General features: G+C 50.6%; 1 protein-coding gene across 1 annotated transcript in view; it reads right to left on the bottom strand.

Annotated features, from left to right (window-relative positions):
* Positions 1-23,353, bottom strand: part of adam15 (ADAM metallopeptidase domain 15) — a 135,675-nt gene that overhangs the window by 62,603 nt on the left and 49,719 nt on the right. Inside the window, 6 exon segments of the mRNA XM_085978274.1 lie at positions 1,470-1,554; positions 4,872-5,041; positions 7,231-7,302; positions 12,425-12,490; positions 14,315-14,495; positions 20,662-20,738. Coding sequence (XP_085834400.1) covers positions 1,470-1,554; positions 4,872-5,041; positions 7,231-7,302; positions 12,425-12,490; positions 14,315-14,495; positions 20,662-20,738 — 651 coding nt within the window.

The raw sequence follows: 23,353 nt of genomic DNA, 5'->3' as shown, positions 1-23,353 counted from the left end.
AGATAAATGAAAGTTGTTGTTGTTGAGCGAGGACTAGGCTCCCTATTACGAGGTTTGACTGGGAAGGTTAACCGATGACCAGTGGGAAGTGTTCCAACCACCACAGGAAGGTCCGCTCTCCAGGACTTAACGGTTACAAAGGTTGGATGGCCAATAGTCAAGAGTGCCCTGGGGTATTGCAGATTCACTGGGCTTTAGGTGGGTGGGGGGAGGTGGGTTAATGTACAAGGAATATTGTAGAAAAATTGGGCTAACTGTAGATGGGATTTGGAAAACAGCGATGAGTGTTGACTTGGCAATATGGAATTCTACCTCATTCCTTCTCCTCCCGTTCTCCACTTTCCGCAAGGTGCTGGATCTTGTGTGAGAGGCGGCTATTCAACCCTGAGGGGCACCACGTGCGGAGGGGCAGGGGCTCCTCCCGCGCCTTCCAGCGGGGGCCAACGGTCGAAATCTCCTCTCAACCTTCTCTGCTCCACAGAGAACAACCCCGGCTGCTCCAGTCCATCCACGTAACTGAAGTCCCCTCATCCCTGGAAACCATTCTGGTAAATCTTTTCTGCACCCTCTCTAAGGCCTTCACATCCTTCCTAAAGTGCGGTGCGCAGAATTGGACACAGGCGGTTAAGAAGGCAAATGGTATGCTGACCTTCATAGAGAGAGGATTCGAGTACTGGAGCAAGGATGTCTTGCTGCAGTTGTACAGGGCCTTGGTGAGACCACACCTTGAGTATTGTGTGCAGTTTTGGTTGCCTTATCTGAGGAAGGATGTTCTTGCCATGGAGGGAGTGCAGCGAAGATTCACCAGACTGATACCTGGGATGGCAGGAATGACGTATGAGGAGAGATTGGGTCGATTGGGCTTATACTCGCTGGAGTTTAGAAGAATGAGAGGGGATCTCATTGAAACTTATAAAATTCTAACAGGACTAGACAGACTAGATGCAGGAAGGATGTTCCCGATGGTCGGGGAGTCCAGAACCAGGGTCACAGTCTAAGGATAAGGGGTAGGCCATTTAGGACAGAGATGAGGAGGAATTTCTTCACCCAGAGAGTGGTGAACCTGTGGAATTCTCTACCACACAAGGCAGTTGAGGCCAATTCATTAAATATATTGAAGAAGGAGTTAGATATATTTCTTAATGCTAAAGGGATCGAGGGGTATGGGGAGAAAGCAGGGACAGGGTACTGAATTTGGATGATCAGCCATGATCGCATTGAATGGCGGAGCAGGCTCGAGGGGCCGAATGGCCTACTCCTGCTCCTATCTTCTATGTTTCTAATACTCCAGTTGAAGCCGAACCAGTGTTTTATACAGGTTTATCATAATTTCCCTGCTTTTCTACTCTATGCATCTATTTTTTTCACCACCCAGGATCCTTTGAGAAGATAGCTCGTAGCGCTGGGTCACTAGGCCTCAGGCTTCACAGACAGCCCCACCCCACCCCGAGTATAGATAATTCCCTCACCACATTGACTCCACCCGAACGATCCCGGGAACACATGGAGCTCTGAGACGCCATGCCAACCGTGCCACCTTGGAACGTGCCCCCTCTGGGGAAAGAAAAAGTCAATAGGTGATTAATTATCCTCCACCCTCACGTTAGACGCATGGGCCTAGCGCACCTGCTCAATTGGCAAGGAGCGTCAAATACCCGCGTGTCAGCCGTGACTCAGTGGGCAGCTCTCTCTCTCTCTCTCTCTCTCTCTCTGTCTTGCCTCGGAGTCAGAAGGTCATGGGTTCAAGTTCCACTCCAGAGACTTGAGACCGTAATCTAGGCCGACACTCCCAGTGCGGTACTGAGGGAGCGCCGCACTGTCGGAGGGGCAGTACTGAGGGAGCGCCGCACTGTCGGAGGGGCAGTACTGAGGGAGCGCCGCACTGTCGGAGGGGCAGTACTGAGGGAGCGCCGCACTGTCGGAGGGGCAGTACTGAGGGAGCGCCGCATTGTAGGAGGGGCAGTACTGAGGGAGCGCCGCATTGTGGGAGGGGCAGTACTGAGGGAGCGCCGCACTGTCGGAGGGGCAGTACTGAGGGAGCGCCGCATTGTGGGAGGGGCGGTACTGAGGAATCGCCGCACTGTCGGAGGAGCGGTACTGAGAGAGCGCCGCAGTGTCAGAGGGGCAGTACTGAGAGAGCACCGCAGTGTCGGAGGGGCAGTACTGAGAGAGCGCCGGACTGTCGGAGGGGCAGCACTGAGGGAGCGCCGCACTGTCGGATGAGCGGTACTGAGAGAGCGCCGCAGTGTCAGAGGGGCAGTACTGAGAGAGCACCGCACTGTCGGAGGGGCAGTACTGAGGGAGTGCCGCAGTGTTGGAGGTGCCGTCTTTCAGATGAGACGTTAAACCGAGGCCCATCTGCCCTCTCAGGTGGACATAGAATGACCACGGCCACTATTGGAAGAAGAGCAGGGGGAGTTCTCCCCGGTGTCCTGGGGCCAATATTTATCCCTCAACCAATATCACTAAAACAGATGATCTGGTCATTATCACATTGCTGTTTGTGGGAGCTTGCTGTGCGCAAATTGTCTGCTGCGTTTCCTACATTACAACAGTGACCACACTTCAAAAAGTACTTCATTGGCTGTGAAGCGCTTTGGGACGTCCTGAGGTGGTGAAAGGCGCGACAGAAATGCAAGTCTTTCTTCCTTCTCGTTGCGCCCCTATTAAAAGCCAAACTCCGAAAAGCAGCCTGCCTGTTTGTGAAATATTTCCTTCTTCCGAGAACGGACCGTAATCGAACCTGGGAACAGCGCGCATTTTAAAATCAAATCCGCTCGTACATACTTTTGTATAATAACCTGACGAAACTTACAAGGGACCAGGGTCGGTTGGAGCAGAGGGGATTCTCTCTGCCGTATAGGCCAAGAAACTGGGAAATGCAAAATGGAGCGCCACCACTGGCCTGAGGGTGTAATTACAGCGTGACGCGTTTACATGGGAAATTCCCATTGTAAATGTTGACATTTCATTTTATAATGGGGTAAAAATGGTGTAGGAAGACTTAAATTAGCATAAAAAGCCCTCAGAATGTATTGAAAAACATTGCCAATCCTCTGATCTCAAACAAATCCAAACTCCAGAAAGAAAAACTCGCATTTCTCCAGCGCCTTTCACAACCTCAGGACGTCCCAAAGCGCTTTACAGCCAATTAAGTACTTTTTGAAGTGTGGTCACTGTTGTAATGTGGGAAACGCAGCAGCCAATTTGCGCACAGCAAGCTCCCACAAACAGCAATGTGATAATGACCGGATCATCTGTTTTTAGTGATGTTGATTGAGGGATAAATATTGGCCCCAGGACACCGGGGAGAACCCCCCCCTACTCTTCTTCCAATAGTGGCCGTGGGATCTTTTACATCCACCCGAGAGAGCAGACGGGGCCTCGGTTTAATGTTTCACCCCAAAGATGGCACCTCTTGACAGTGCGGCGCTCCCTCAGTACTGCCCCGCTGACAGTGCGGCGCTCCCTCAGTACTGCCCCTCCGACAGTGCGGCGCTCCCTCAGTACCGCCCCTCCGACAGTGCGGCGCTCCCTCAGTACTGCCCCTCCGACAGTGCGGCGCTCCCTCAGTACTGCCCCTCCGACAGTGCAGCGCTCCCTCAGTACTGCCCCTCCGACAGTGTGGCGCTCCCTCAGTACCGCCCCTCCGACAGTGCAGCGCTCCCTCAGTACTGCCCCTCCGACAGTGCAGCGCTCCCTCAGTACTGCCCCTCCGACAGTGCAGCGCTCCCTCAGTACTGCCCCTCCGACAGTGCGGCACTCCCTCAATACTGCGCTGGGAGTGTCGGCCTGGATAACGGGCTCAAGTCTCTGGAGTGGGGCTCAAACCCACGACCTTCCGACTCAGAGGCGAACAACACAGGGTTGAAGATTTCAGTGTTTCCCTCTTGGGCCACACCGGCCGACCACAGACGACCAGATCTAGGGCCTTACGGCCTGGTTGGGCCGAATGACCTGCTTTTGCTCTGTATATTCTATTTAATTCTGTGTAATTGGGAACTCAACTGTCCACAATACCTCACAAATCTTATGGGGGCGATTACTGTAATGATTGTGTATGGATGACAGCTGCAGATGTGGGGTGAAGCATCCAATGGGACACTGGTGAGTTGCAGAGGTAAGAAAATGTTGGGAAAGTCATTTTTAATGTGTTTAGAATTTTCTCTACGTGACAAGCTTTGAAGTTTTTATTTAAGTCCCACCTCACTGGGAGAGCCTCTCTCAGCAGTGACAGATCGCTTCTGTAACCTCACCTACAGCTGCCATCTGTTTTAATCTAAGGAGCGAGTCACTGGAGAGCCTGGGTACAAGGGTTCACCTTTGTACAGTGATTGCCAGTGTTTGGCAACACCTCAATGCAGTCAGACACTGAAAAAAATCATCTGTCAGAAAGAAATGGTGGTGTTCCCTTTAAGAAAACTGGCAGATGACGCATCATCAACTGACACCAGCTTTCTCTTAATTGGCCGGCAAGTCCGCAGGGTGGGGCTTAACAAGGCCAATTGATGCAAAATAGCGTCTGTGCGTCGGGTGTCGCTGGGGGGGGACTAGAACCCAAAAGGCAGCAGTCCCGCCCCCAACGTGCCTCTCCGGGTAAGATCCTAGCCTATGTCTCCACTTACTTCCCCATGCCATTTTTTTACCCCCTTATAAACTTATATGTCAACATTTAGCACGGAAATTTCCCATGTAAACGCGTCACGCTGTAATGACACCCTCAGGCCAGTGGTGGCGCTCCGTTTGGCATCTCCCAGCTTCTGGCTGCGGACGGCAGCGAGAATCCCCTCCGTCCCAACCAACCCTGCTTCCTAAGTTTCGTCCAGTGACAGTACGAAGGGACGTGCACTCAATCCGGTTGCGTTACTCACATGAGCAGCTGCGCGTTGTCGTGGTGCAGCCTGGGCAGGAGGTCGCCCTCCCTCCATTTCAGAAAGCGCTTCAAGGTGTCCCCGGGGCTCTTGTTGATTTGAAAGGGGTCCTCCTTGCTCCACACCTCCACGCCAACCAGGGCCACACGGATGTTGAGAGCCCTGTAAAACTGGTCGCGCGGCAACACCATGTTAGTGATTCAGCAATTTCACCTATTTTCCCCCGCGTTGGGTTCGGGCAACAACTTAAGCCTTTAACGCAGCAAGACCACCCCCAAGGCACTTCACAGTAACGTTAGCAAACAAAATGTGACACCGAGTCACAGGCAGAAGTACCAGAGGAACAACCTTTTTACGCAACGAGTGGTCAAGATTTGAAATCATAGAAATTTACGGCACAGAAGGAGGCCATTCGGCCCATCCTATCCGTGCCGGCCGACAAAGAGCTCTCCAGCCTAATCCCACTTTCCAGCTCTTGGTCCGTAGCCTTGGAGGTTACGGCACTTCCAGCGCATATCCAAGTACTTTTTAAATGCGATGAGGGTTCCTGCCTCGACCACCCTTTCAGGCAGTGAGTTCCAGACCACCACCACCCTCTGGGTGAAGAAAGTTCCCCTCAACTCCGCTCTGATCCTTCTACTAATTACTTTAAATCCTATTACCATCTCCTTTTGCCTTGAATATCTCTTAATGTCTCTCAACGTCTCTTAATCTCTCCTGCCTTCCATCCTATCACAGACCTTCCCTTTTGTTCTTTCCTCCCCTCCCCCCTTTCCCAGCCCCTACACTTGCTCAAAAATCTGTTCCATTTCCTGTTTTTTTCCAGTTCTGACGAAAGGTCATCGACCTGAAACGTTAACTCTGTTTCTCTCTTCACAGATGCTGCCCTGACCGGCTGAGTGTCTCCAGCATTTTCTGTTTTTACTTTCAATCTCTGCCCCCCTGGTTATTGACCTCTCTGCTAAGGGAAATAGGTCCTTCCTATCCAGGCCCCTCATACAGGAAACTTTTTTTTTTATCCGGCACCGACGGGACGCCGGTTCATCAAAAATTCCGGATAACCGAAAGCTATAGTAAAAGATAGGGAGAGCTGACAGCTCCGTATAAAGCAACAAACCCTGTTGCTTAGCAACAGTTTCAGAACAATGGCCACAAGTTCCAAGCGTCTCCGTAGCTTAGCAACAGCTGCAGCCACACCCTTGCACAGCAACAGATCGAGGAAGGCAAGTACAATATGAAGTAAAACTTACCTGAAACTACTCCTGAATTTTGCCGGTTAACCGAGATTTCCGGTTATTTAGGTGCCGGTAAATCGAAAGTTTCCTGTAATTTTACACACCTCAATTAAATCTCCCCTCAGCCTCCTCTGTTCCAAAGAAAACAACCCCGGCCTCCCCAATCTTTCCTCATAGCTAAAATTCCCCAGCCCAGGCAACATCCTCCTGAATCTCCTCTGCACCGCCCGATCGGGTGGTGGAAACAGATTCAATAGTAAGGGAATTGGATAAGTAGTTGAAGGAGAAAAAATTTGCAGGGATGTGGCGAAAGAGCGGGGGAGTGGGACTAACTGGACTGCTCTTCGAAAGAGCCGGCAAAGGCACGCTGGGCCGAATGGCCTCCTTCTGTGTTGTAATATTCTGTGATTCTATAAGGAGATATTAGGACAGGTGACCAAAAGCTTGGTCAAAGAGGTCGGTTTTAAGGAGCGTCTTAAAGGAGGAGAGAGAGGCGGAGAGGTTTAGGGAGGGAATTCCAGAGCTCGGGGCCCGGGCGGCTGAAGGCACGGCCGTCAATGGTGGAGCGATGGAAATCGGGGGATGCTCAAGAGGCCAGAATTGGAGGAGCGCCGAGATCTGGGAGAAGAACGAGAGGGGATCTCATTGAAACTTATAAAATTCTAACAGGACTAGACAGACTAGATGCAGGAAGGATGTTCCCGATGGCGGGGGAGTCCAGAACCAGGGGTCACAGTCGAAGGTTAAGGGGTAAGCCATTTAGGACAGAGATGAGGAGGAATTTCTTCACCCAGAGAGTGGTGAACCTGTGGAATTCTCTACCACAGAAGGCAGTGGAGGCCAATTCATTAAAGGAGGAGTTAGATATATTTCTTGAGGCTAAAGGGATCAAGGGATATGGGAAGAAAGCAGGGACAGGGTACTGAATTTGGATGATTAGCCATGATCTCATTGAATGGCGGAGCGGGCTCGAGGGGCCGAATGGCCTACTCCTGCTCCTACCTTCTATGTTTCTATGTGGGAGCATTGGGAGGGGGGAGGGACGAGACCAGGCAACGAGGAGATCGAGCCACACATGCATGGACACACGCAGAGCAGGACTGGTTAGAAGGTTCGGTACTCACTGCATCCACCTGGTTTGCTATTTCCAACAGTCGCATCTGGATGGTCTTGAGGCTATATCCACAGTCTCGAAACTGCGGAAAAATGGGCCAAGTTATTCAAATACAATTTACCGCGTTACAAACAGACTCGCCCATCCCAGCTCATCGATTCGGTGAACGTCTACAGTCCAATTCAATTCAATTCAATTTTATTTGTCATATATGCAGCAGACGTGTGTACTGCACAATGAAATGTTGATTTTTACGAGTCCACCCAACATTGGAATAAATATGACATAACATTGATAAAAATACTAATAGAAATACAGTATTAATAAATAAAACAACAGTAATAAATAATAATAAATTATTCGTTCATGAGTCTTATGGCCTGGGGGTAGAAGCTGTTTCGAAACCTGCTGGTACAAGACCGTATGTTTCGGTATCTCTTACCGGACGGGAGCAGCACAGAGCCCAACTGTTACTGGAATGGCTGACCACTCGAGAAGCTCGACACCATCCAGGACAAAGCAGCCCGCTTGATTGGCACCCCATCCGCCACCTTAAACATTCACTCCCTCCACCACCGGCGCACCGTGGCTGCAGTGTGTACCATCTACAAGATGCACTGCAGCAACTCGCCAAGGCTTCTTCGGCTGCACCTCCCAAACCCGCGACCTCTTCCACCTAGAAGGACAAGGGCAGCAGGCGCATGGGAACACCACCATCTCCAAGTTCCCCTCCGAGTCACACACACCACCCTGACTTAGAAATATATCGGCCGATCCTTCATCGTCGCTGGGTCAAAATCCTGGAACTCCCTCCCTAACAGCGCTGTGCGAGCACCTTCACCACACGGGACTGCAGCGGTTCAAGGCGGCGGCTCACCACCACCTTCTCAAGGGGCAATGAGGGATGGACATTGGGGCAGAAATTCCTCCCCAAACGCGTGAGTACGGAAGGGGTACTCACGCGTCTGGCCGGAGGAAATGCCGGTTTTCAGCATGCACAGCGCATGCGCTGAAAACCGGCATTTCCTCTCCTCTAACCCAAGAGGTGAAGAGGCTAGCGCGTGCGCTGTAGGGAGCAGCGCGTGCGTCTTGGATTTCCTCTGTTTTGGGGGATTTGCGCATGTGTAAAGGCCTCCGGTCTTCACGCTTGTAAAAAGCACACGTAAGTATTTATTTTTACAGGTAAGTGGTGTTTTAGTGTAATTTAGAATTTTTTTTCCACAGGTTTATTATTTTAAAGAATCTACAATAAGGTAAGTTTAGTTTTAGACCCTTTTTATTAAAAATTTATTTCTTTCAAAAAAAAAATTGTTTAAATTCTTTTTTTTTAAACTTTATACTTAATTTAATGATTGGGATGTTTTTTAAATTTTTATTTAAAGTTTAAATAGTGTTTTGGGCCCCTGTAGTTATCATGAGTTTGACAGTTCTTACTCTCAAACTCATGAATGAACCTTCCCCTCCCCTGATTGGTTGTACAGTGCTCACCTGATCCCAGCCGGCACATCGCACTAACTACGCCGCTGGATCAGGTAAGCACATCGCGCCGACATCTGAACCGGGCCACTGACAGGAAATGCAAGTAGGCCCAGGCTTCAGATGTCGGCGCGCAGGGTGAGTGCAGATCGGGGGCTTGCACGCGCGGCAAGCCCCCGACACCAAGTTCTGGGCCAATAAATGCCGGCCTTGCCAGCGATGCCCACATCCCATCAAAACAAATTTTACAAAATGGCTTACCTCCCACTCCCGTAAAAAGAACGACTTTGCATTTCTCTGGCACCTTTCACCACCTCAGGACATCCCAAAGCGCTTTGCAGCCAATGAAGTACTTTTTGAAGTGTGGTCACTGTTGTAATGTGGGAAACGCAGCAGCCAATTTGCGCACAGCAAGCTCCCACAAACAGCAATGTGATAATGACCGGATCATCTGTTATTTAGTGATGTTGATTGAGGGATAAATATCGGCCCCAGGACACCGGGGAGAACTCCCCCTGCTCTTCTTCCAATAGTGGCCGTGGGATCCTATCGTCCACCCTAGAGGGAAGACAGAGCCTCGGTCCTTGTGGGAGCTTGCTGTGCGCAAACTGGCTGCCGTGTTGCCTACATTACAACAGTGACCACACTCCAAAAAAGGGGGACGTCACAAGGCCGGGAAAGGTGCTATATAAATGCAAGTTTGTTCTTTCTTTCCAGATGAAAGCCTCCATCTGAGGCTGAAAAAAATAAAGGCCCCCTCAGCCTTCCCTCGTAACTCAATCCCCTCCTACACCAGGGGGTCAGCTCCAAGATTCTTCTCTGCTGGGGGATGAGAGGGATGGGCTTCGATGGGAGAGTTAGGGGACTAGAGGGATGGGCTTCGATGGGAGAGTTAGGGGACTAGAGGGATGGGCTTCGATGGGAGAGTTAGGGGGCTAGAGGGATGGACTTCGACAGGAGAGTTAGGTGACTAGAGGGATGGGCTTCGACAGGAGAGTTAGGGGGCTAGAGGGATGGGCTTCGACAGGAGAGTTAGGGGACTAGAGAGATGGGCTTCGATGGGACAGTTAGGGGGCTAGAGGGATGGGCTTCGATGGGAGAGTTAGGGGACTAGAGGGATGGGCTTCAACAGGAGAGTTAGGGGGCTAGAGGGATGGGCTTCAACAGGAGAGTTAGGGGGCTAGAGGGATGGGCTTCGATGGGACAGTTAGGGGACTAGAGGGATGGGCTTCGATGGGAGAGTTAGGGGACTAGAGAGATGGGCTTCGATGGAAGAGTTAGGGGACTAGAGGGATGGGCTTCAACAGGAGAGTTAGGGGGCTAGAGGGATGGGCTTCGATGGGACAGTTAGGGGACTAGAGGGATGGGCTTCGATGGGAGAGTTAGGGGACTAGAGGGATGGGCTTCGATGGGAGAGTTAGGGGTCTAGAGGGATGGGCTTCGATGGGAGAGTTAGGGGATGAGAGGGATGGGCTTCGATGGGAGAGTTAGGTGACTAGAGGGATGGGCTTCAATGGGAGAGTTAGGGGACTAGAGGGATGGGTTTCGATGTGAGAGTTAGAGGACTAGAGGGATGGGCTTCGATGGGAGAGTTAGGGGACTAGAGAGATGGGCTTCGATGGGAGAGTTAGGGGACTAGAGGGATGGGCTTCGATGGAAGAGTTTGGGGACTAGAGGGAAGGGCTTCGATGGGAGAGTTAGGGGACTAGAGGGATGGGCTTCAACAGGAGAATTAGGGGGCTAGAGGGATGGGCTTCGACGGGACAGTTAGGGGACTAGAGGGATGGGCTTCGATGGGAGAGTTAGGGGACTAGAGAGATGGGCTTCGATGGAAGAGTTAGGGGACTAGAGGGATGGGCTTCGATGGGAGAGTTAGGGGACTAGAGGGATGGGCTTCGATGGGAGAGTTAGGGGTCTAGAGGGATGGGCTTCGATGGGAGAGTTAGGGGATGAGAGGGATGGGCTTCGATGGGAGAGTTAGGTGACTAGAGGGATGGGCTTCAATGGGAGAGTTAGGGGACTAGAGGGATGGGTTTCGATGTGAGAGTTAGAGGACTAGAGGGATGGGCTTCGATGGGAGAGTTAGGGGACTAGAGAGATGGGCTTCGATGGGAGAGTTAGGGGACTAGAGGGATGGGCTTCGATGGGAGAGTTAGGGGACTGGAGGGATGGGCTTCGATGGGAGAGTTAGGGGATGAGAGGGATGGGCTTCGATGGGAGAGTTAGGTGACTAGAGGGATGGGCTTCAATGGGAGAGTTAGGGGACTAGAGGGATGGGTTTCGATGTGAGAGTTAGAGGGCTAGAGGGATGGGCTTCGATGAGAGAGTTAGGGGACTAGAGAGATGGGCTTCGATGGGAGAGTTAGGGGACTAGAGGGATGGGCTTCGATGGGAGAGTTAGGGGACTGGAGGGATGGGCTTCGATGGGAGAGTTAGGGGATGAGAGGGATGGGCTTCGATGGGAGAGTTAGGTGACTAGAGGGATGGGCTTCAATGGGAGAGTTAGGGGACTAGAGGGATGGGCTTCGATGGGAGAGTTAGGGGACTAGAGGGATGGACTTCGATGGGAGAGTTAGGGGATGAGAGGGATGGGCTTCGATGGGAGAGTTAGGTGACTGGAGGGATGGGCTTCGATGGGAGAGTTAGGGGACTGGAGGGATGGGCTTCGATGGGAGAGTTAGGGGACTAGAGAGATGGGCTTCGATGGGAGAGTTAGGGGACTGGAGGGATGGGCTTCGATGAGAGAGTTAGGGGACTAGAGAGATGGGCTTCGATGGGAGAGTTAGGGGACTAGAGGGATGGGCTTCGATGGGAGAGTTAGGGGACTAGAGAGATGGGCTTCGATGGGAGAGTTAGGGGACTAGAGGGATGGGCTTCGATGGGAGAGTTAGGGGACTGGAGGGATGGGCTTCGATGGGAGAGTTAGGGGATGAGAGGGATGGGCTTCGATGGGAGAGTTAGGTGACTAGAGGGATGGGCTTTGATGGGAGAGTTAGGGGACTAGAGGGATGGGTTTCGATGTGAGAGTTAGAGGGCTAGAGGGATGGGCTTCGATGGGAGAGTTAGGGGACTAGAGAGATGGGCTTCGATGGGAGAGTTAGGGGACTAGAGGGATGGGCTTCGATGGGAGAGTTAGGGGACTGGAGGGATGGGCTTCGATGGGAGAGTTAGGGGATGAGAGGGATGGGCTTCGATGGGAGAGTTAGGTGACTGGAGGGATGGGCTTCAATGGGAGAGTTAGTGGACTAGAGGGATGGGCTTCGATGGGAGAGTTAGGGGACTAGAGGGATGGGCTTCGATGGGAGAGTTAGGGGATGAGAGGGATGGGCTTCGATGGGAGAGTTAGGTGACTAGAGGGATGGGCTTCAATGGGAGAGTTAGGGGACTAGAGGGATGGGTTTCGATGTGAGAGTTAGAGGACTCGAGGGATGGGCTTCGATGGGAGAGTTAGGGGACTAGAGAGATGGGCTTCGATGGGAGAGTTAGGGGACTGGAGGGATGGGCTTCGATGGGAGAGTTAGAGGACTCCAGGGATGGGCTTTGAATGAACTCTTCCATTGAAGCCCATCCCTCTGGTCCCCTGACCAACTTCAATGTCTCGGTGACCAGACATGGACCCAATGGCCTCCAGTGCAACGTCCACTTTGAGCAGGACTTCCTGCGAATTGAAGCCTACTCATCGAGTGCCGAGACCGGCAGTGGCTGAAGCACCGAGTCGATCAGCTTACCTCTCTATTGTCAGCCACCATCACCAGCTCAATGTACTTGGTTTCCGACAAAATGTCTCTCTTCCGCTGCGAAAAAAACAAATTAGATTTTCAACGATGCTGATTTGAAGTATGTGAATAAACAGATCTCTGCTCCTCTGACATCCACAGGAAGAGATCAGCAATTCCAGAATGGAACAAAAGAAATATCGACAGTATGAAAAGGCTATTTGGCCCATCAAGCCCATCCCTCAAGTCCCCTAACTCTCCCATCGAAGCCCATCCTTCTAGTCCCCTAACTCTCCCATCGAAGCCCATCCCTCTAGTCCCCTAAATCACCCATCGAAGCTCATCCCTCTAGTCCCCTAACTCTCCCATCGAAGCCCATCCCTCTAGTCCCCTAACTCTCCCATCGAAGCCCATCCCTCTAGTCCCCTAACTCTCCCATCGAAGCCCATCCCTCTAGTCCCCTAACTCTCCCATCGAAATCCTTCCCTCTAGTCCCCTAACTCTCCCATCGAAGCCCATCCCTCTAGTCCCCTAACTCTCCCATCGAAGCCCATCCCTCTAGTCCCCTAACTCTCCCAGTGAAGCCCATCCCTCTAGTCCCCGAACTCTCCCATCGAAGTCCATCCCTCTAGTCCCCTAACTCTCCCATCGAAGCCCATCCCTCTAGTCCCCTAACTCTCCCATCGAAGCCCATCCCTCTAGTCCCCTAACTCTCCCATCGAAGCCCATCCCTCGAGTCCCCTAACTCTCCCATCGAAGCTCATCCCTCCAGTCCCCTAACTCTCCCATCGAAGCCCATCCCTCTAGTCCCCTAACTCTCCCATTGAAGCCCATTCCCCAGTCCCTGAACTCTCCTATCGAAGCCCATCCCTCTAGTCCCCTAACTCTCCCATCGAAGCCCATCCCTCTAGTCCCCTAACTCTCCCATTGAAGCCCGTCTCTCTAGTCCCCTAACTCTCCCATCAAAGCCCATCCCTCTAGTCCCCTAACCCTCCGATCAAAGCCCATCCCTCTAGTCCCCTAACTCTCCCATCGAAGCCCATCCCTCTAGTCCCCTAACTCTCCCATCGAAGCCCATCCCTCGAGTCCCCTAACTCTCCCATCGAAGCTCATCCCTCCAGTCCCCTAACTCTCCCATCGAAGCCCATCCCTCTAGTCCCCTAACTCTCCCATTGAAGCCCATTCCCCAGTCCCCGAACTCTCCTATCGAAGCCCATCCCTCTAGTCCCCTAACTCTCCCATCGAAGCCCATCCCTCTAGTCCCCTAACTCTTCCATTGAAGCCCGTCTCTCTAGTCCCCTAACTCTCCCATCGAAGCCCATCCCTCTAGTCCCCTAACTCTCCCATCGAAGCCCATCCCTCTAGTCCCCTAACTCTCCCATCGAAGCCCATCCCGCTAGTCCCCTAACTCTCACATCGAAGCCCATCCCTCTAGTCCCCTAACTCTCCCATCGAAGCCCATCCCTCCAGTCCCCTAACTCTCCCATCGAAGCCCATCCCTCTAGTCCCCTAACTCTCCCATCGAAGCCCATCCCTCTAGTCCCCTAACTCTCCCATTGAAGCCCATTCCCCAGTCCCCGAACTCTCCTATCGAAGCCCATCCCTCTAGTCCCCTAACTCTCCCATCGAAGCCCATCCCTCTAGTCCCCTAACTCTTCCATTGAAGCCCGTCTCTCTAGTCCCCTAACTCTCCCATCGAAGTCCATCTCTCTAGTCCCCTAACTCTCCCATCGAAGCCCATCTCTCTCGTCCCCTAACTCTCCCATCGAAGCCCATCCCTCTTGTCCCCTAACTCTCCCATCGAAGCCCATCCCTCTAGTCCCCTAACTCTCCCATCGAAGCCCATCCCTCCAGTCCTCTAACTCTCCCATTACAACATCAGGCTGCCGTCCAAGGTCCTACCCTGTGATGACGCGACTCCTCCTCCTGATCAACGGACTGTTCCAGGGAAGGGTGGCTGAGAGCACACCGTTTCTTCTTGAAGTGGACGGGCTGTATGCTGTACAGAAGGTGCACATCATTCGTGTCCTCAGAAAGAGGCTCGATCCCGTAACTTTGGTTTCGAGCCAAAACGATTAAACCCCTGAGGGAAAACACAACAATGTTTCAGTGGGAGGCCCAATTCCTAAGGCCATCAGTTGTCGATACTTGCCAATCAGGTCTCACGCCAACCATCCCATGCGTCGACTTTTTTCATAGCCATTGCAGCACAGAAGGAGGCCACTCGGCCCATCGTCCTCACCGTGCCTTTGTTACCTCTAGACATGACCGCTCCAGCACTCCCCTGGTCGGCCTCCCACGTTCTACCCTCCGCAAACTTGAGGTCATCCAAAACTCCTGCTACCCCGTGTCCTAACTCGCACCGAGTCCCGTTCACCCATCACCCCCTGTGCTCGCTGACCTACACTGGCTCCCGGTCAAGCAACACCTCAACTTCAAGATTCTCATTCTTGTTTTCAAATCCCTCCATGACCCTCCCTATCTCTGCAATCTCCTCCAGCCCCACAACCCCTCCGAGATCTCGGCGCTCCTCCAATTCCGGCCTCTTGAACATCCCCGATTTCCATCGCTCCACCATTGGCGGCCGTGCCTTCAGCCGCCTGGGCCCCCAAGCTCTGGAATTCCCTCCCTAAACCTCTCCGCCTCTCTCTCTCCTCCTTTAAGACGCTCCTTAAAACCGAGCTCTTTGACCAAGCTTTTGGTCACCTGTCCTAATATCTCCTTATGTGGCTCGGTGTCAAATTTTGATAATCGCTCCTGTGAAGCGCCCTGGGCCGTTTTACTACATTAAAGGCGCTATATAAATGCAGGTTGTTGATGTTTATGTGTTAGCTCTTCAACTTTCAACAGCTCATCAAAAAGACGAACCTGTCTCCACCAGGTGAACTCCTTGTGGTCCATGATCTAATAACCCTCTGTGTGGAATATTTCCAAGTTTGCTGGCGACACAAAACTAGGTGAGACTGTGTGTTGTGAGGTGGATGCAAAGAGGCTTCAAGGCGATTAAGACAAGTTGAGTGAGTGGGCAAATACATGGCAGATGCAGTATAACGTGGATAAATGTGAAGTTACCCACTTCGGTAGAAAAAACAGAAAGGCAGAGTATTATTTAAATGGTGATAGATTGGGAAATGTTGATGTACGGAGGGACCTGGGTGCCCTTGTACACCAGTCACTGAAAGCAAACATGCAGGTGCAGCAAGCAGTTAGGAAGGCAAATGGTATGTTGGCCTTCATTGCAAGAGGATTTGAGTACAGGAGCAAGGATGTCTTACTACAGTTATACAGGGCCTTGGTGAGACCACACCTGGAGTACTGGGTGCAGTTTTGGTCTCCTTACCTAAGAAAGGATATACTTGCCATAGAGGGAGTGCAGCGAAGGTTCACCAGACTGATTCCTGGGATGGCAGGACTGTCGTATGAGGAGAGATTGGGTCGACTAGGCCTGTATTCACTAGAGTTTAGAAGAATGAGAGGGGATCTCATTGAAACGTATAAAATTCTGACAGGGCTGGACAGACTGGATGCAGGGAGGATGTTTCCCTTGGCTGGGGGGTCTAGAACGAGGGGTCACAGTCTCAGGATACGGGGTAGGACATTTAAGACTGAGATGAGGAGAAATTTCTTCACTCAGAGGGTGGTGAACCTGTGGAATTCTCTACCACAGAAGGCTGTGGAGGCCAAGTCACTGAATATATTTAAATAGATAGATAGATTTCTAGACACAAAAGACGTCAAGGGGTATGGGGAGAGAGCGGGAATATGGTATTATGATAGAGGATCAGCCATGATCATATTGAATGGTGGAGCAGGCTCGAAGGGCCGAATGGCCGACTCCTGCTCCTATTTTTCGATGTTTTCTATGAAACATTGTTACTTCCTCCCCCCTTCATTTTCCAAGGGATAATCCTCAGTCTGTCCCCACTTCGCTTCCGATTCACAAACCAGGAGAAACAATCGTTCACTGTTTTCCCTCTTAAAGAACTTTAAGCATTTTAAATCTAACAATAATCTCTACTTAACCTCGCTACTAAATTTGCCATCCCTCCCTCGCTCGCTCTCTCTCGCCTCGGAGTATGAAGGTTGAGAGTTCAAGACCTACTCCAAAGACTTGAGCACGAAAATCTAGACCAACACACCCAGTGCCGGTACTGAGGGAGCGCCGCACTGTCGGAGGGGCGGTCCTGAGGGAGAGCCGCACTGTCGGAGGGGCGGTCCTGAGGGAGCGCCGCACTGTCGGAGGGGCGGTCCTGAGGGAGAGCCGCACTGTCGGAGGGGCGGTCCTGAGGGAGCGCCGCACTGTCGAAGGGGCGGTCCTGAGGGAGCACCGCACTGTCGGAGGGGCGGTCCTGAGGGAGCGCTGCACTGTCGGAGGGGCGGTACTGAGGGAGCGCCGCACTGTCGGAGGGGCGGTACTGAGGGAGCGCTGCACTGTCGGAGGGGCAGTACTGAGGGAGCGCCGCACTGTCAGAGGGGCGGTACTGAGGGAGCGCCGCACTGTCGGAGGGGCGGTACTGAGGGAGCGCCGCACTGTCGGAGCGCCGCACTGTCGGAGGGGCAGTACTGAGGGAGCGCCGCACTGTCGGAGGGGCAGTACTGAGGGAGCGCCGCACTGTCGGAGGGGCGGTACTGAGGGAACGCCGCACTGTCAGAGGGGTGGTACTGAGGGAGCGCCGCACTGTCGGAGGTGCCGTCTTTTGGATGAGATGTTAAACCGAGGCTCTGTCTGCCCTCTCAGGTGGACGTAAAGAATCCCACGACCACTATTGAAAGAAGAGCAGGGGGGGGGGGGGGGTAGTTCTCCCCCGTGTCCTGGGGCCAATATTTATCCCTCAATCAGATTATCTGGTCATTATCATAGTCACGGGAGCTTGCTGTGCGCAAATTGGCTGCCGCGTTTCCTACATTACAACAGTGACCACACTTCAAAAAGTACTTCATTGGCTGTGAAGCGCTTCGGGACGTCCTGAGCTGCTGTCGAAACGCAAACCTTTCTTCTTTCTGTTGGGGAGGCCGTCGGGGCTGGCTCTTGGGGGAGTAGGTTAATGGTGCGCTGGTAGATTAGGGGGCGCTTTGAGGTCGAGGCAGTGGCGGGTCGAGGGGTCAATATTGACCAGAGTTGCCCAATACGTTGGCCACTAGCCACATGTGGCTAATTGGGAGTCCAGATGTGGAGAAACTGCACATCTGATTGGTAAATGAAAAGTGAGTATTAGACACTGTCGTTGGGCAGGTGAGCTCAAAAACTCATTCACACAAAGTGTGCATGTCAATCATAGGATCTCACAGCACAGAAAGAGGCCAATCGGCCCACCGTGCCTGTGCCGGCTCTTTGAAAGAGCTCTCCGATTAGTCCCACTCTTTCCCCAGAGCCCTGCAAAATTAGTCATCTTCAAGTATTTCTCCAATTCACTTTTGAAAGTCACTATTGAATCTGCTTCCACCGCCCTTTCAGGCAGCGCGTTCCAGATCACAACAACTCGCTGCGTAAAAAACATTCTCCTCATCTCCCCCTCTGGTTCTTTTGCTAATTATCTTCAATCTGCGTCCTCTGGTTACCGACCCTCCTGCCACTGGAAACACTTTCTCCTTATTTACTCCATCAAAACCCCTCATGATTCTAAATGGCTCAATTAAATCTGCCCTTAACCTTCTTTGCTCTGAGGAGAACAAGCCCAGCTTCTCCAGTCTCGCCACGTAACTGAAGTACGTCATCCCTGGGACCGTCCTGGTAAATCTCCTCCGCACCCTCTCCAAAGGTCTCGACATCCTTCCTAAAGCCCAGAATTGGACACAATACTCCAACTGGGGTCTAACCAGTGTTTTATAAAGGGTTTAGCATAACCTCCTTGTGCTTGTACTCTATGGGCAGGATTTTCATTGGGCCGTGGAGGCGGGATTGGAGGCATGTGAGGGGTTAAAATCCTGAAATCAGGGGGCACGAACCCATCCCGCCCCCATGCCAGTTTCAAAGGAGGCGGGTACCCGCCCCGCACTGGGACCCGCCTCCCCGAGGCGGGAAGGGGATTAGTGCCAATTAACTGCCTGTTAACATAGAAACATAGAAGATAGGAGCAGGAGTAGGCCATTCGGCCCCTCGAGCCTGCTCCGCCATTCAATGAGATCATGGCTGATCATCCAAATTCAGTACCCTGTCCCTGCCTTCTCCCCATATCCCTTGGTCCCTTTAGCCTTAAGAAATATATCCAATTCTTTCTTGAATATATTTAATGAATTGGCCTCCACCGCCCTCTGTGGCAGAGAATTTCACAGGTTCACCGCTCTCTGGGTGAAGAAATTCCTCCTCTTCTCTGTCCTAAATGGCTTACCCCTTATCCTTAGACTGTGACCCCTGGTTCTGGACTCCCCGACCATCGGGAACATCCTTCCTGCATCTAGTCTGTCCAGTCCTGACAGGATTTTATAGGCTTCGATGAGATCCCCTCTCAATCTTCTAAACTCCAGTGAGTATAAGCCCAATCGACAGGTAGTTAACAGGCAGCTTTTAGCCTAATCCCTATTTTCATTCTTGAAGTGTGGGATTCCCGACGGCTCCAAACCACACCAAGTTAGCGAGGCGGGCCGTCGGGCTGAAGGGCTTGGAAGGTTCGAGATGTCCGGTGTTCAGGTGAGTGATGGGTGCATGAGTGCAGAGGTAAGTGTGTTTGGTGTGTGTAAAGTGTTTAAAGGAGTTTTACTTACCTTTACAGCCTTCCTTCCTTCAGGTCTCGGGAGTCCCTGATCTCACCGGCACAGAAAGCAGAATGGCCGCGAGCTGTCAAAAGTTGCAGCATTCAGCTTTCTGTTCTGGAGAGATCTCTAAATCATCCTGAGAGGAAGGAATTAACCTGGAGTACAGATTGTCGGTGTTTGACAGCTTCAAACAGCTGTCAGATGCTGATATTTCATCTGTCAAAAGGTCTTGACAGATGAAATGTCAATCTGTGATGTCACCTGTTGCCGGGTGGCCCTTAATTGGCCTGCTGAGCCTGCTGGGCGGGTTCAACAAGGTCAATCAAGTCAAAATCGCGTGGGTTGGCTAGAACTCGATGGAGGCGGGACTACAACCCCGAAAGTTGTAGTCCCGCCTCCTCAATGAAAATCCAGCCCTTTGCCTCTATTTATAAAGCCCAGGATCCCTTCTGCCTTTTTAACAGTTTTCTCAACTTGTCCTGCCGCCTTGAAGATGTGTGTACATACACCCCCAGGTCTCTCTCTCCCTACACCCCCTTTAAAATTGTAACTTTTAGTTTATATTGTCTCTCCTCATTCTTCCTTCTAAAATTCATCACTTCACACACTTCTCTGTGTTAAATTTCATCTGCCCCCGGTGCCTGCCCATTTCACCAGTCTGTCGATGTCCTCCTGAAGTCTATTACTACCCTCCTCGTCGTTTACTACATCTCCGGGTTTCGTGTCATCGGCAAACTTTGAAATTATGCCCTTTATACCCAAGCCCAGGAGGTTAATATACGTCAAAAAGAAGTGAGCTTGAATTGTTTTACGCATTTGCTGGCAAGATGAAAAGCAGTGCGCGCAAGTGTTTTTTGATTATTGTAGCTGGTTTGCTTCCTTGGTTACTGAATGTTGGGAGGTGTTTGTTAATTCAATAGACGTATCAAATATATTTACCTGTAGTGTGTGCAAGGCGTTTACTACTCAAATTAGTGCACGTGTCGAAAACGGTGTTGCTTTAGCAACTCGGCAGCACCTCCCCAACCCGCGACCTCCTCCACCTAGAAGGACAAGGGCAGCAGGCGCACGGGAACGCCACCACCTCCAAGTCACACACCATCCTGACTCGGACATGTATCGGGCCGTTCCTTCATCATCGCTGGGTCAAAATCCTGGAACTCCCTCCCTAACAGCGCTGTGGGAGCACCTTCACCACACGGGACTGCAGCGGCTCAAGAAGGCGGCTCACCACCACCTTCTCGAGGGCAATTAGGGGATGGGCAATAAATGCCGGCCTTGCCAGCGACGCCCACATCCACAGAATGAATAAATTAAAAGTAAATGTGGCTAGTCAGTGATTACTACTGGCCGACATTGGTGTAGAGGGGGCTTTGCTCTGTAACTGGCCACATTAGATGTGACGGAGGGGTACGAGATGCTGACTCTCGGTAGCTAGAGCGGCACTCCACAGCAGTCAGGACAAGATCCCGTCGCCCAAACAAGGAAGGAAAGATTTCAGAACAAGACCAATTTGGAGAGCAGTGCTCGGGTTGGTGTGGTCCTCAAGTACATACCTCATGCCCGAACAGAGGCTGACACTGACGCGAGAGTCGGGATAACCTTGAACACCACCATGGTAATAGCAGTTAATCTGAAACAAACCGCAAGGTTAGGAATCTCAAACATGCCCATCACAGACCCATTCCCCTGACACTTATCCATATAATATACACAGGGGCTGCTATTCCATATAATATACACAGGGGCTGCTATTCCTTATATTATACACAGGGGCTGCTATTCTCTATAATATACACAGGGGCTGCTATTCCCCATAATATACACAGGAGCTGCTATTCTCTATAATATACACAGGGGCTGCTATTCCATATAATATACACAGGGGCTGCTATTCCATATAATATACACAGGGGCTGCTATTCCGAATATTATACACAGGGGCTGCTATCCTCTATAATGTACACAGGGGCTGCTATTCTCTATAATATACACAGGGGCTGCTATTCTCTATAATATACAGGGGCTGCTATTCTCTATAATATACACAGGGGCTGCTATTCTCTATAATATACACAGGGGCTGCTATTCCCTATATTATACACAGGGGCTGCTATTCTCTATAATATACACAGGGGCTGCTATTCGCTATATTATACACAGGGGCTGCTATTCTCTATAATATACACAGGCTGCTATTCTCTATAATGTACACAGGGGCTGCTATTCTCTATAATATACACAGGGGCTGCTATTCTCTATAATATACACAGGAGCTGCTATTCTCTATAATATACACAGGGGCTGCTATTCTCTATAATATACACAGGGGCTGCTATTCTCTATAATATACACAGGGGCTGCTATTCTCTATAATATACACAGGGGCTGCTATTCTCTATAATCTCCACAGGGGCTGCTATTCTCTATAATCTCCACAGGGGCTGCTATTCTCTATAATATACACAGGGGCTGCTATTCTCTATAATATACACAGGAGCTGCTATTCTCTATAATATACACAGGGGCTGCTATTCTCTATTATAATATATACAGGGGCTGCTATTCCCTAATATACACAGGGGCTGCTTTTCTCTATAATATACACAGGGGCTGCTGTTCTCTATTATAATATATACAGGGGCTGCTATTCCCTAATATACACAGGGGCTGCTTTTCTCTATAATATACACAGGGGCTGCTATTCTCTATAATATACACAGGGGCTGCTATTCCCTATAATATACACAGGGGCTGCTATTCTCTATAATATACACAGGGGCTGCTATTCTCTATAATATACACAGGGGCTGCTATTCTCTATAATATACACAGGGGCTTCTATTCTCTATAATATACACAGGGGCTGCTATTCTCTATAATATACACAGGAGCTGCTATTCTCTATAATATACACAGGGGCTTCTATTCTCTATAATATACACAGGGGCTGCTATTCTCTATAATATACACAGGGGTTGCTATTCTCTATAATATACACAGGGGCTGCGATTCTCTATAATATACACAGGAGCTGCTATTCTCTATAATATACACAGGGGCTTCTATTCTCTATAATATACACAGGGGCTTCTATTCTCTATAATATACACAGGGGCTGCTATTCCCTATAATATACACAGGGGCTGCTATTCTCTATAATATACACAGGGGCTGCTATTCTCTATAATATACACAGGGGCTGCGATTCTCTATAATATACACAGGGGCTGCTATTCTCTGTAATATACACAGGGGCTGCTATTCTCTATAATATACACAGGGGCTGCGATTCTCTATAATATACACAGGGGCTGCTATTCTCTGTAATATACACAGGGGCTGCTATTCTCTACAATATACACAGGGGCTGCTATTCTCTACAATATACACAGGGGCTGCTATTCTCTATAATATACACAGGGGCTGCTATTCTCTACAATATACACAGGGGCTGCTATTCTCTATAATATACACAGGGGCTGCTATTCCCTATATTATACACAGGGGCTGCTATTCTCTATAATATACACAGGGGCTGCTATTCGCTATATTATACACAGGGGCTGCTATTCTCTATAATATACACAGGCTGCTATTCTCTATAATGTACACAGGGGCTGCTATTCTCTATAATATACACAGGGGCTGCTATTCTCTATAATATACACAGGAGCTGCTATTCTCTATAATATACACAGGGGCTGCTATTCTCTATAATATACACAGGGGCTGCTATTCTCTATAATATACACAGGGGCTGCTATTCTCTATAATATACACAGGGGCTGCTATTCTCTATAATCTCCACAGGGGCTGCTATTCTCTATAATCTCCACAGGGGCTGCTATTCTCTATAATATACACAGGGGCTGCTATTCTCTATAATATACACAGGAGCTGCTATTCTCTATAATATACACAGGGGCTGCTATTCTCTATTATAATATATACAGGGGCTGCTATTCCCTAATATACACAGGGGCTGCTTTTCTCTATAATATACACAGGGGCTGCTGTTCTCTATTATAATATATACAGGGGCTGCTATTCCCTAATATACACAGGGGCTGCTTTTCTCTATAATATACACAGGGGCTGCTATTCTCTATAATATACACAGGGGCTGCTATTCCCTATAATATACACAGGGGCTGCTTTTCTCTATAATATACACAGGGGCTGCTATTCTCTATAATATACACAGGGGCTGCTATTCTCTATAATATACACAGGGGCTTCTATTCT

This window comes from Somniosus microcephalus, unplaced genomic scaffold (genome assembly GCF_052327205.1).
Source record: "Somniosus microcephalus isolate GS21.2 unplaced genomic scaffold, FLI_Smic_1.0 unresolved_chr7, whole genome shotgun sequence".
NCBI lineage: Eukaryota > Metazoa > Chordata > Chondrichthyes > Squaliformes > Somniosidae > Somniosus > Somniosus microcephalus.
Note: the sequence above shows the minus strand (reverse complement) of the source record. Positions and strands in the feature narration are given on the sequence as shown.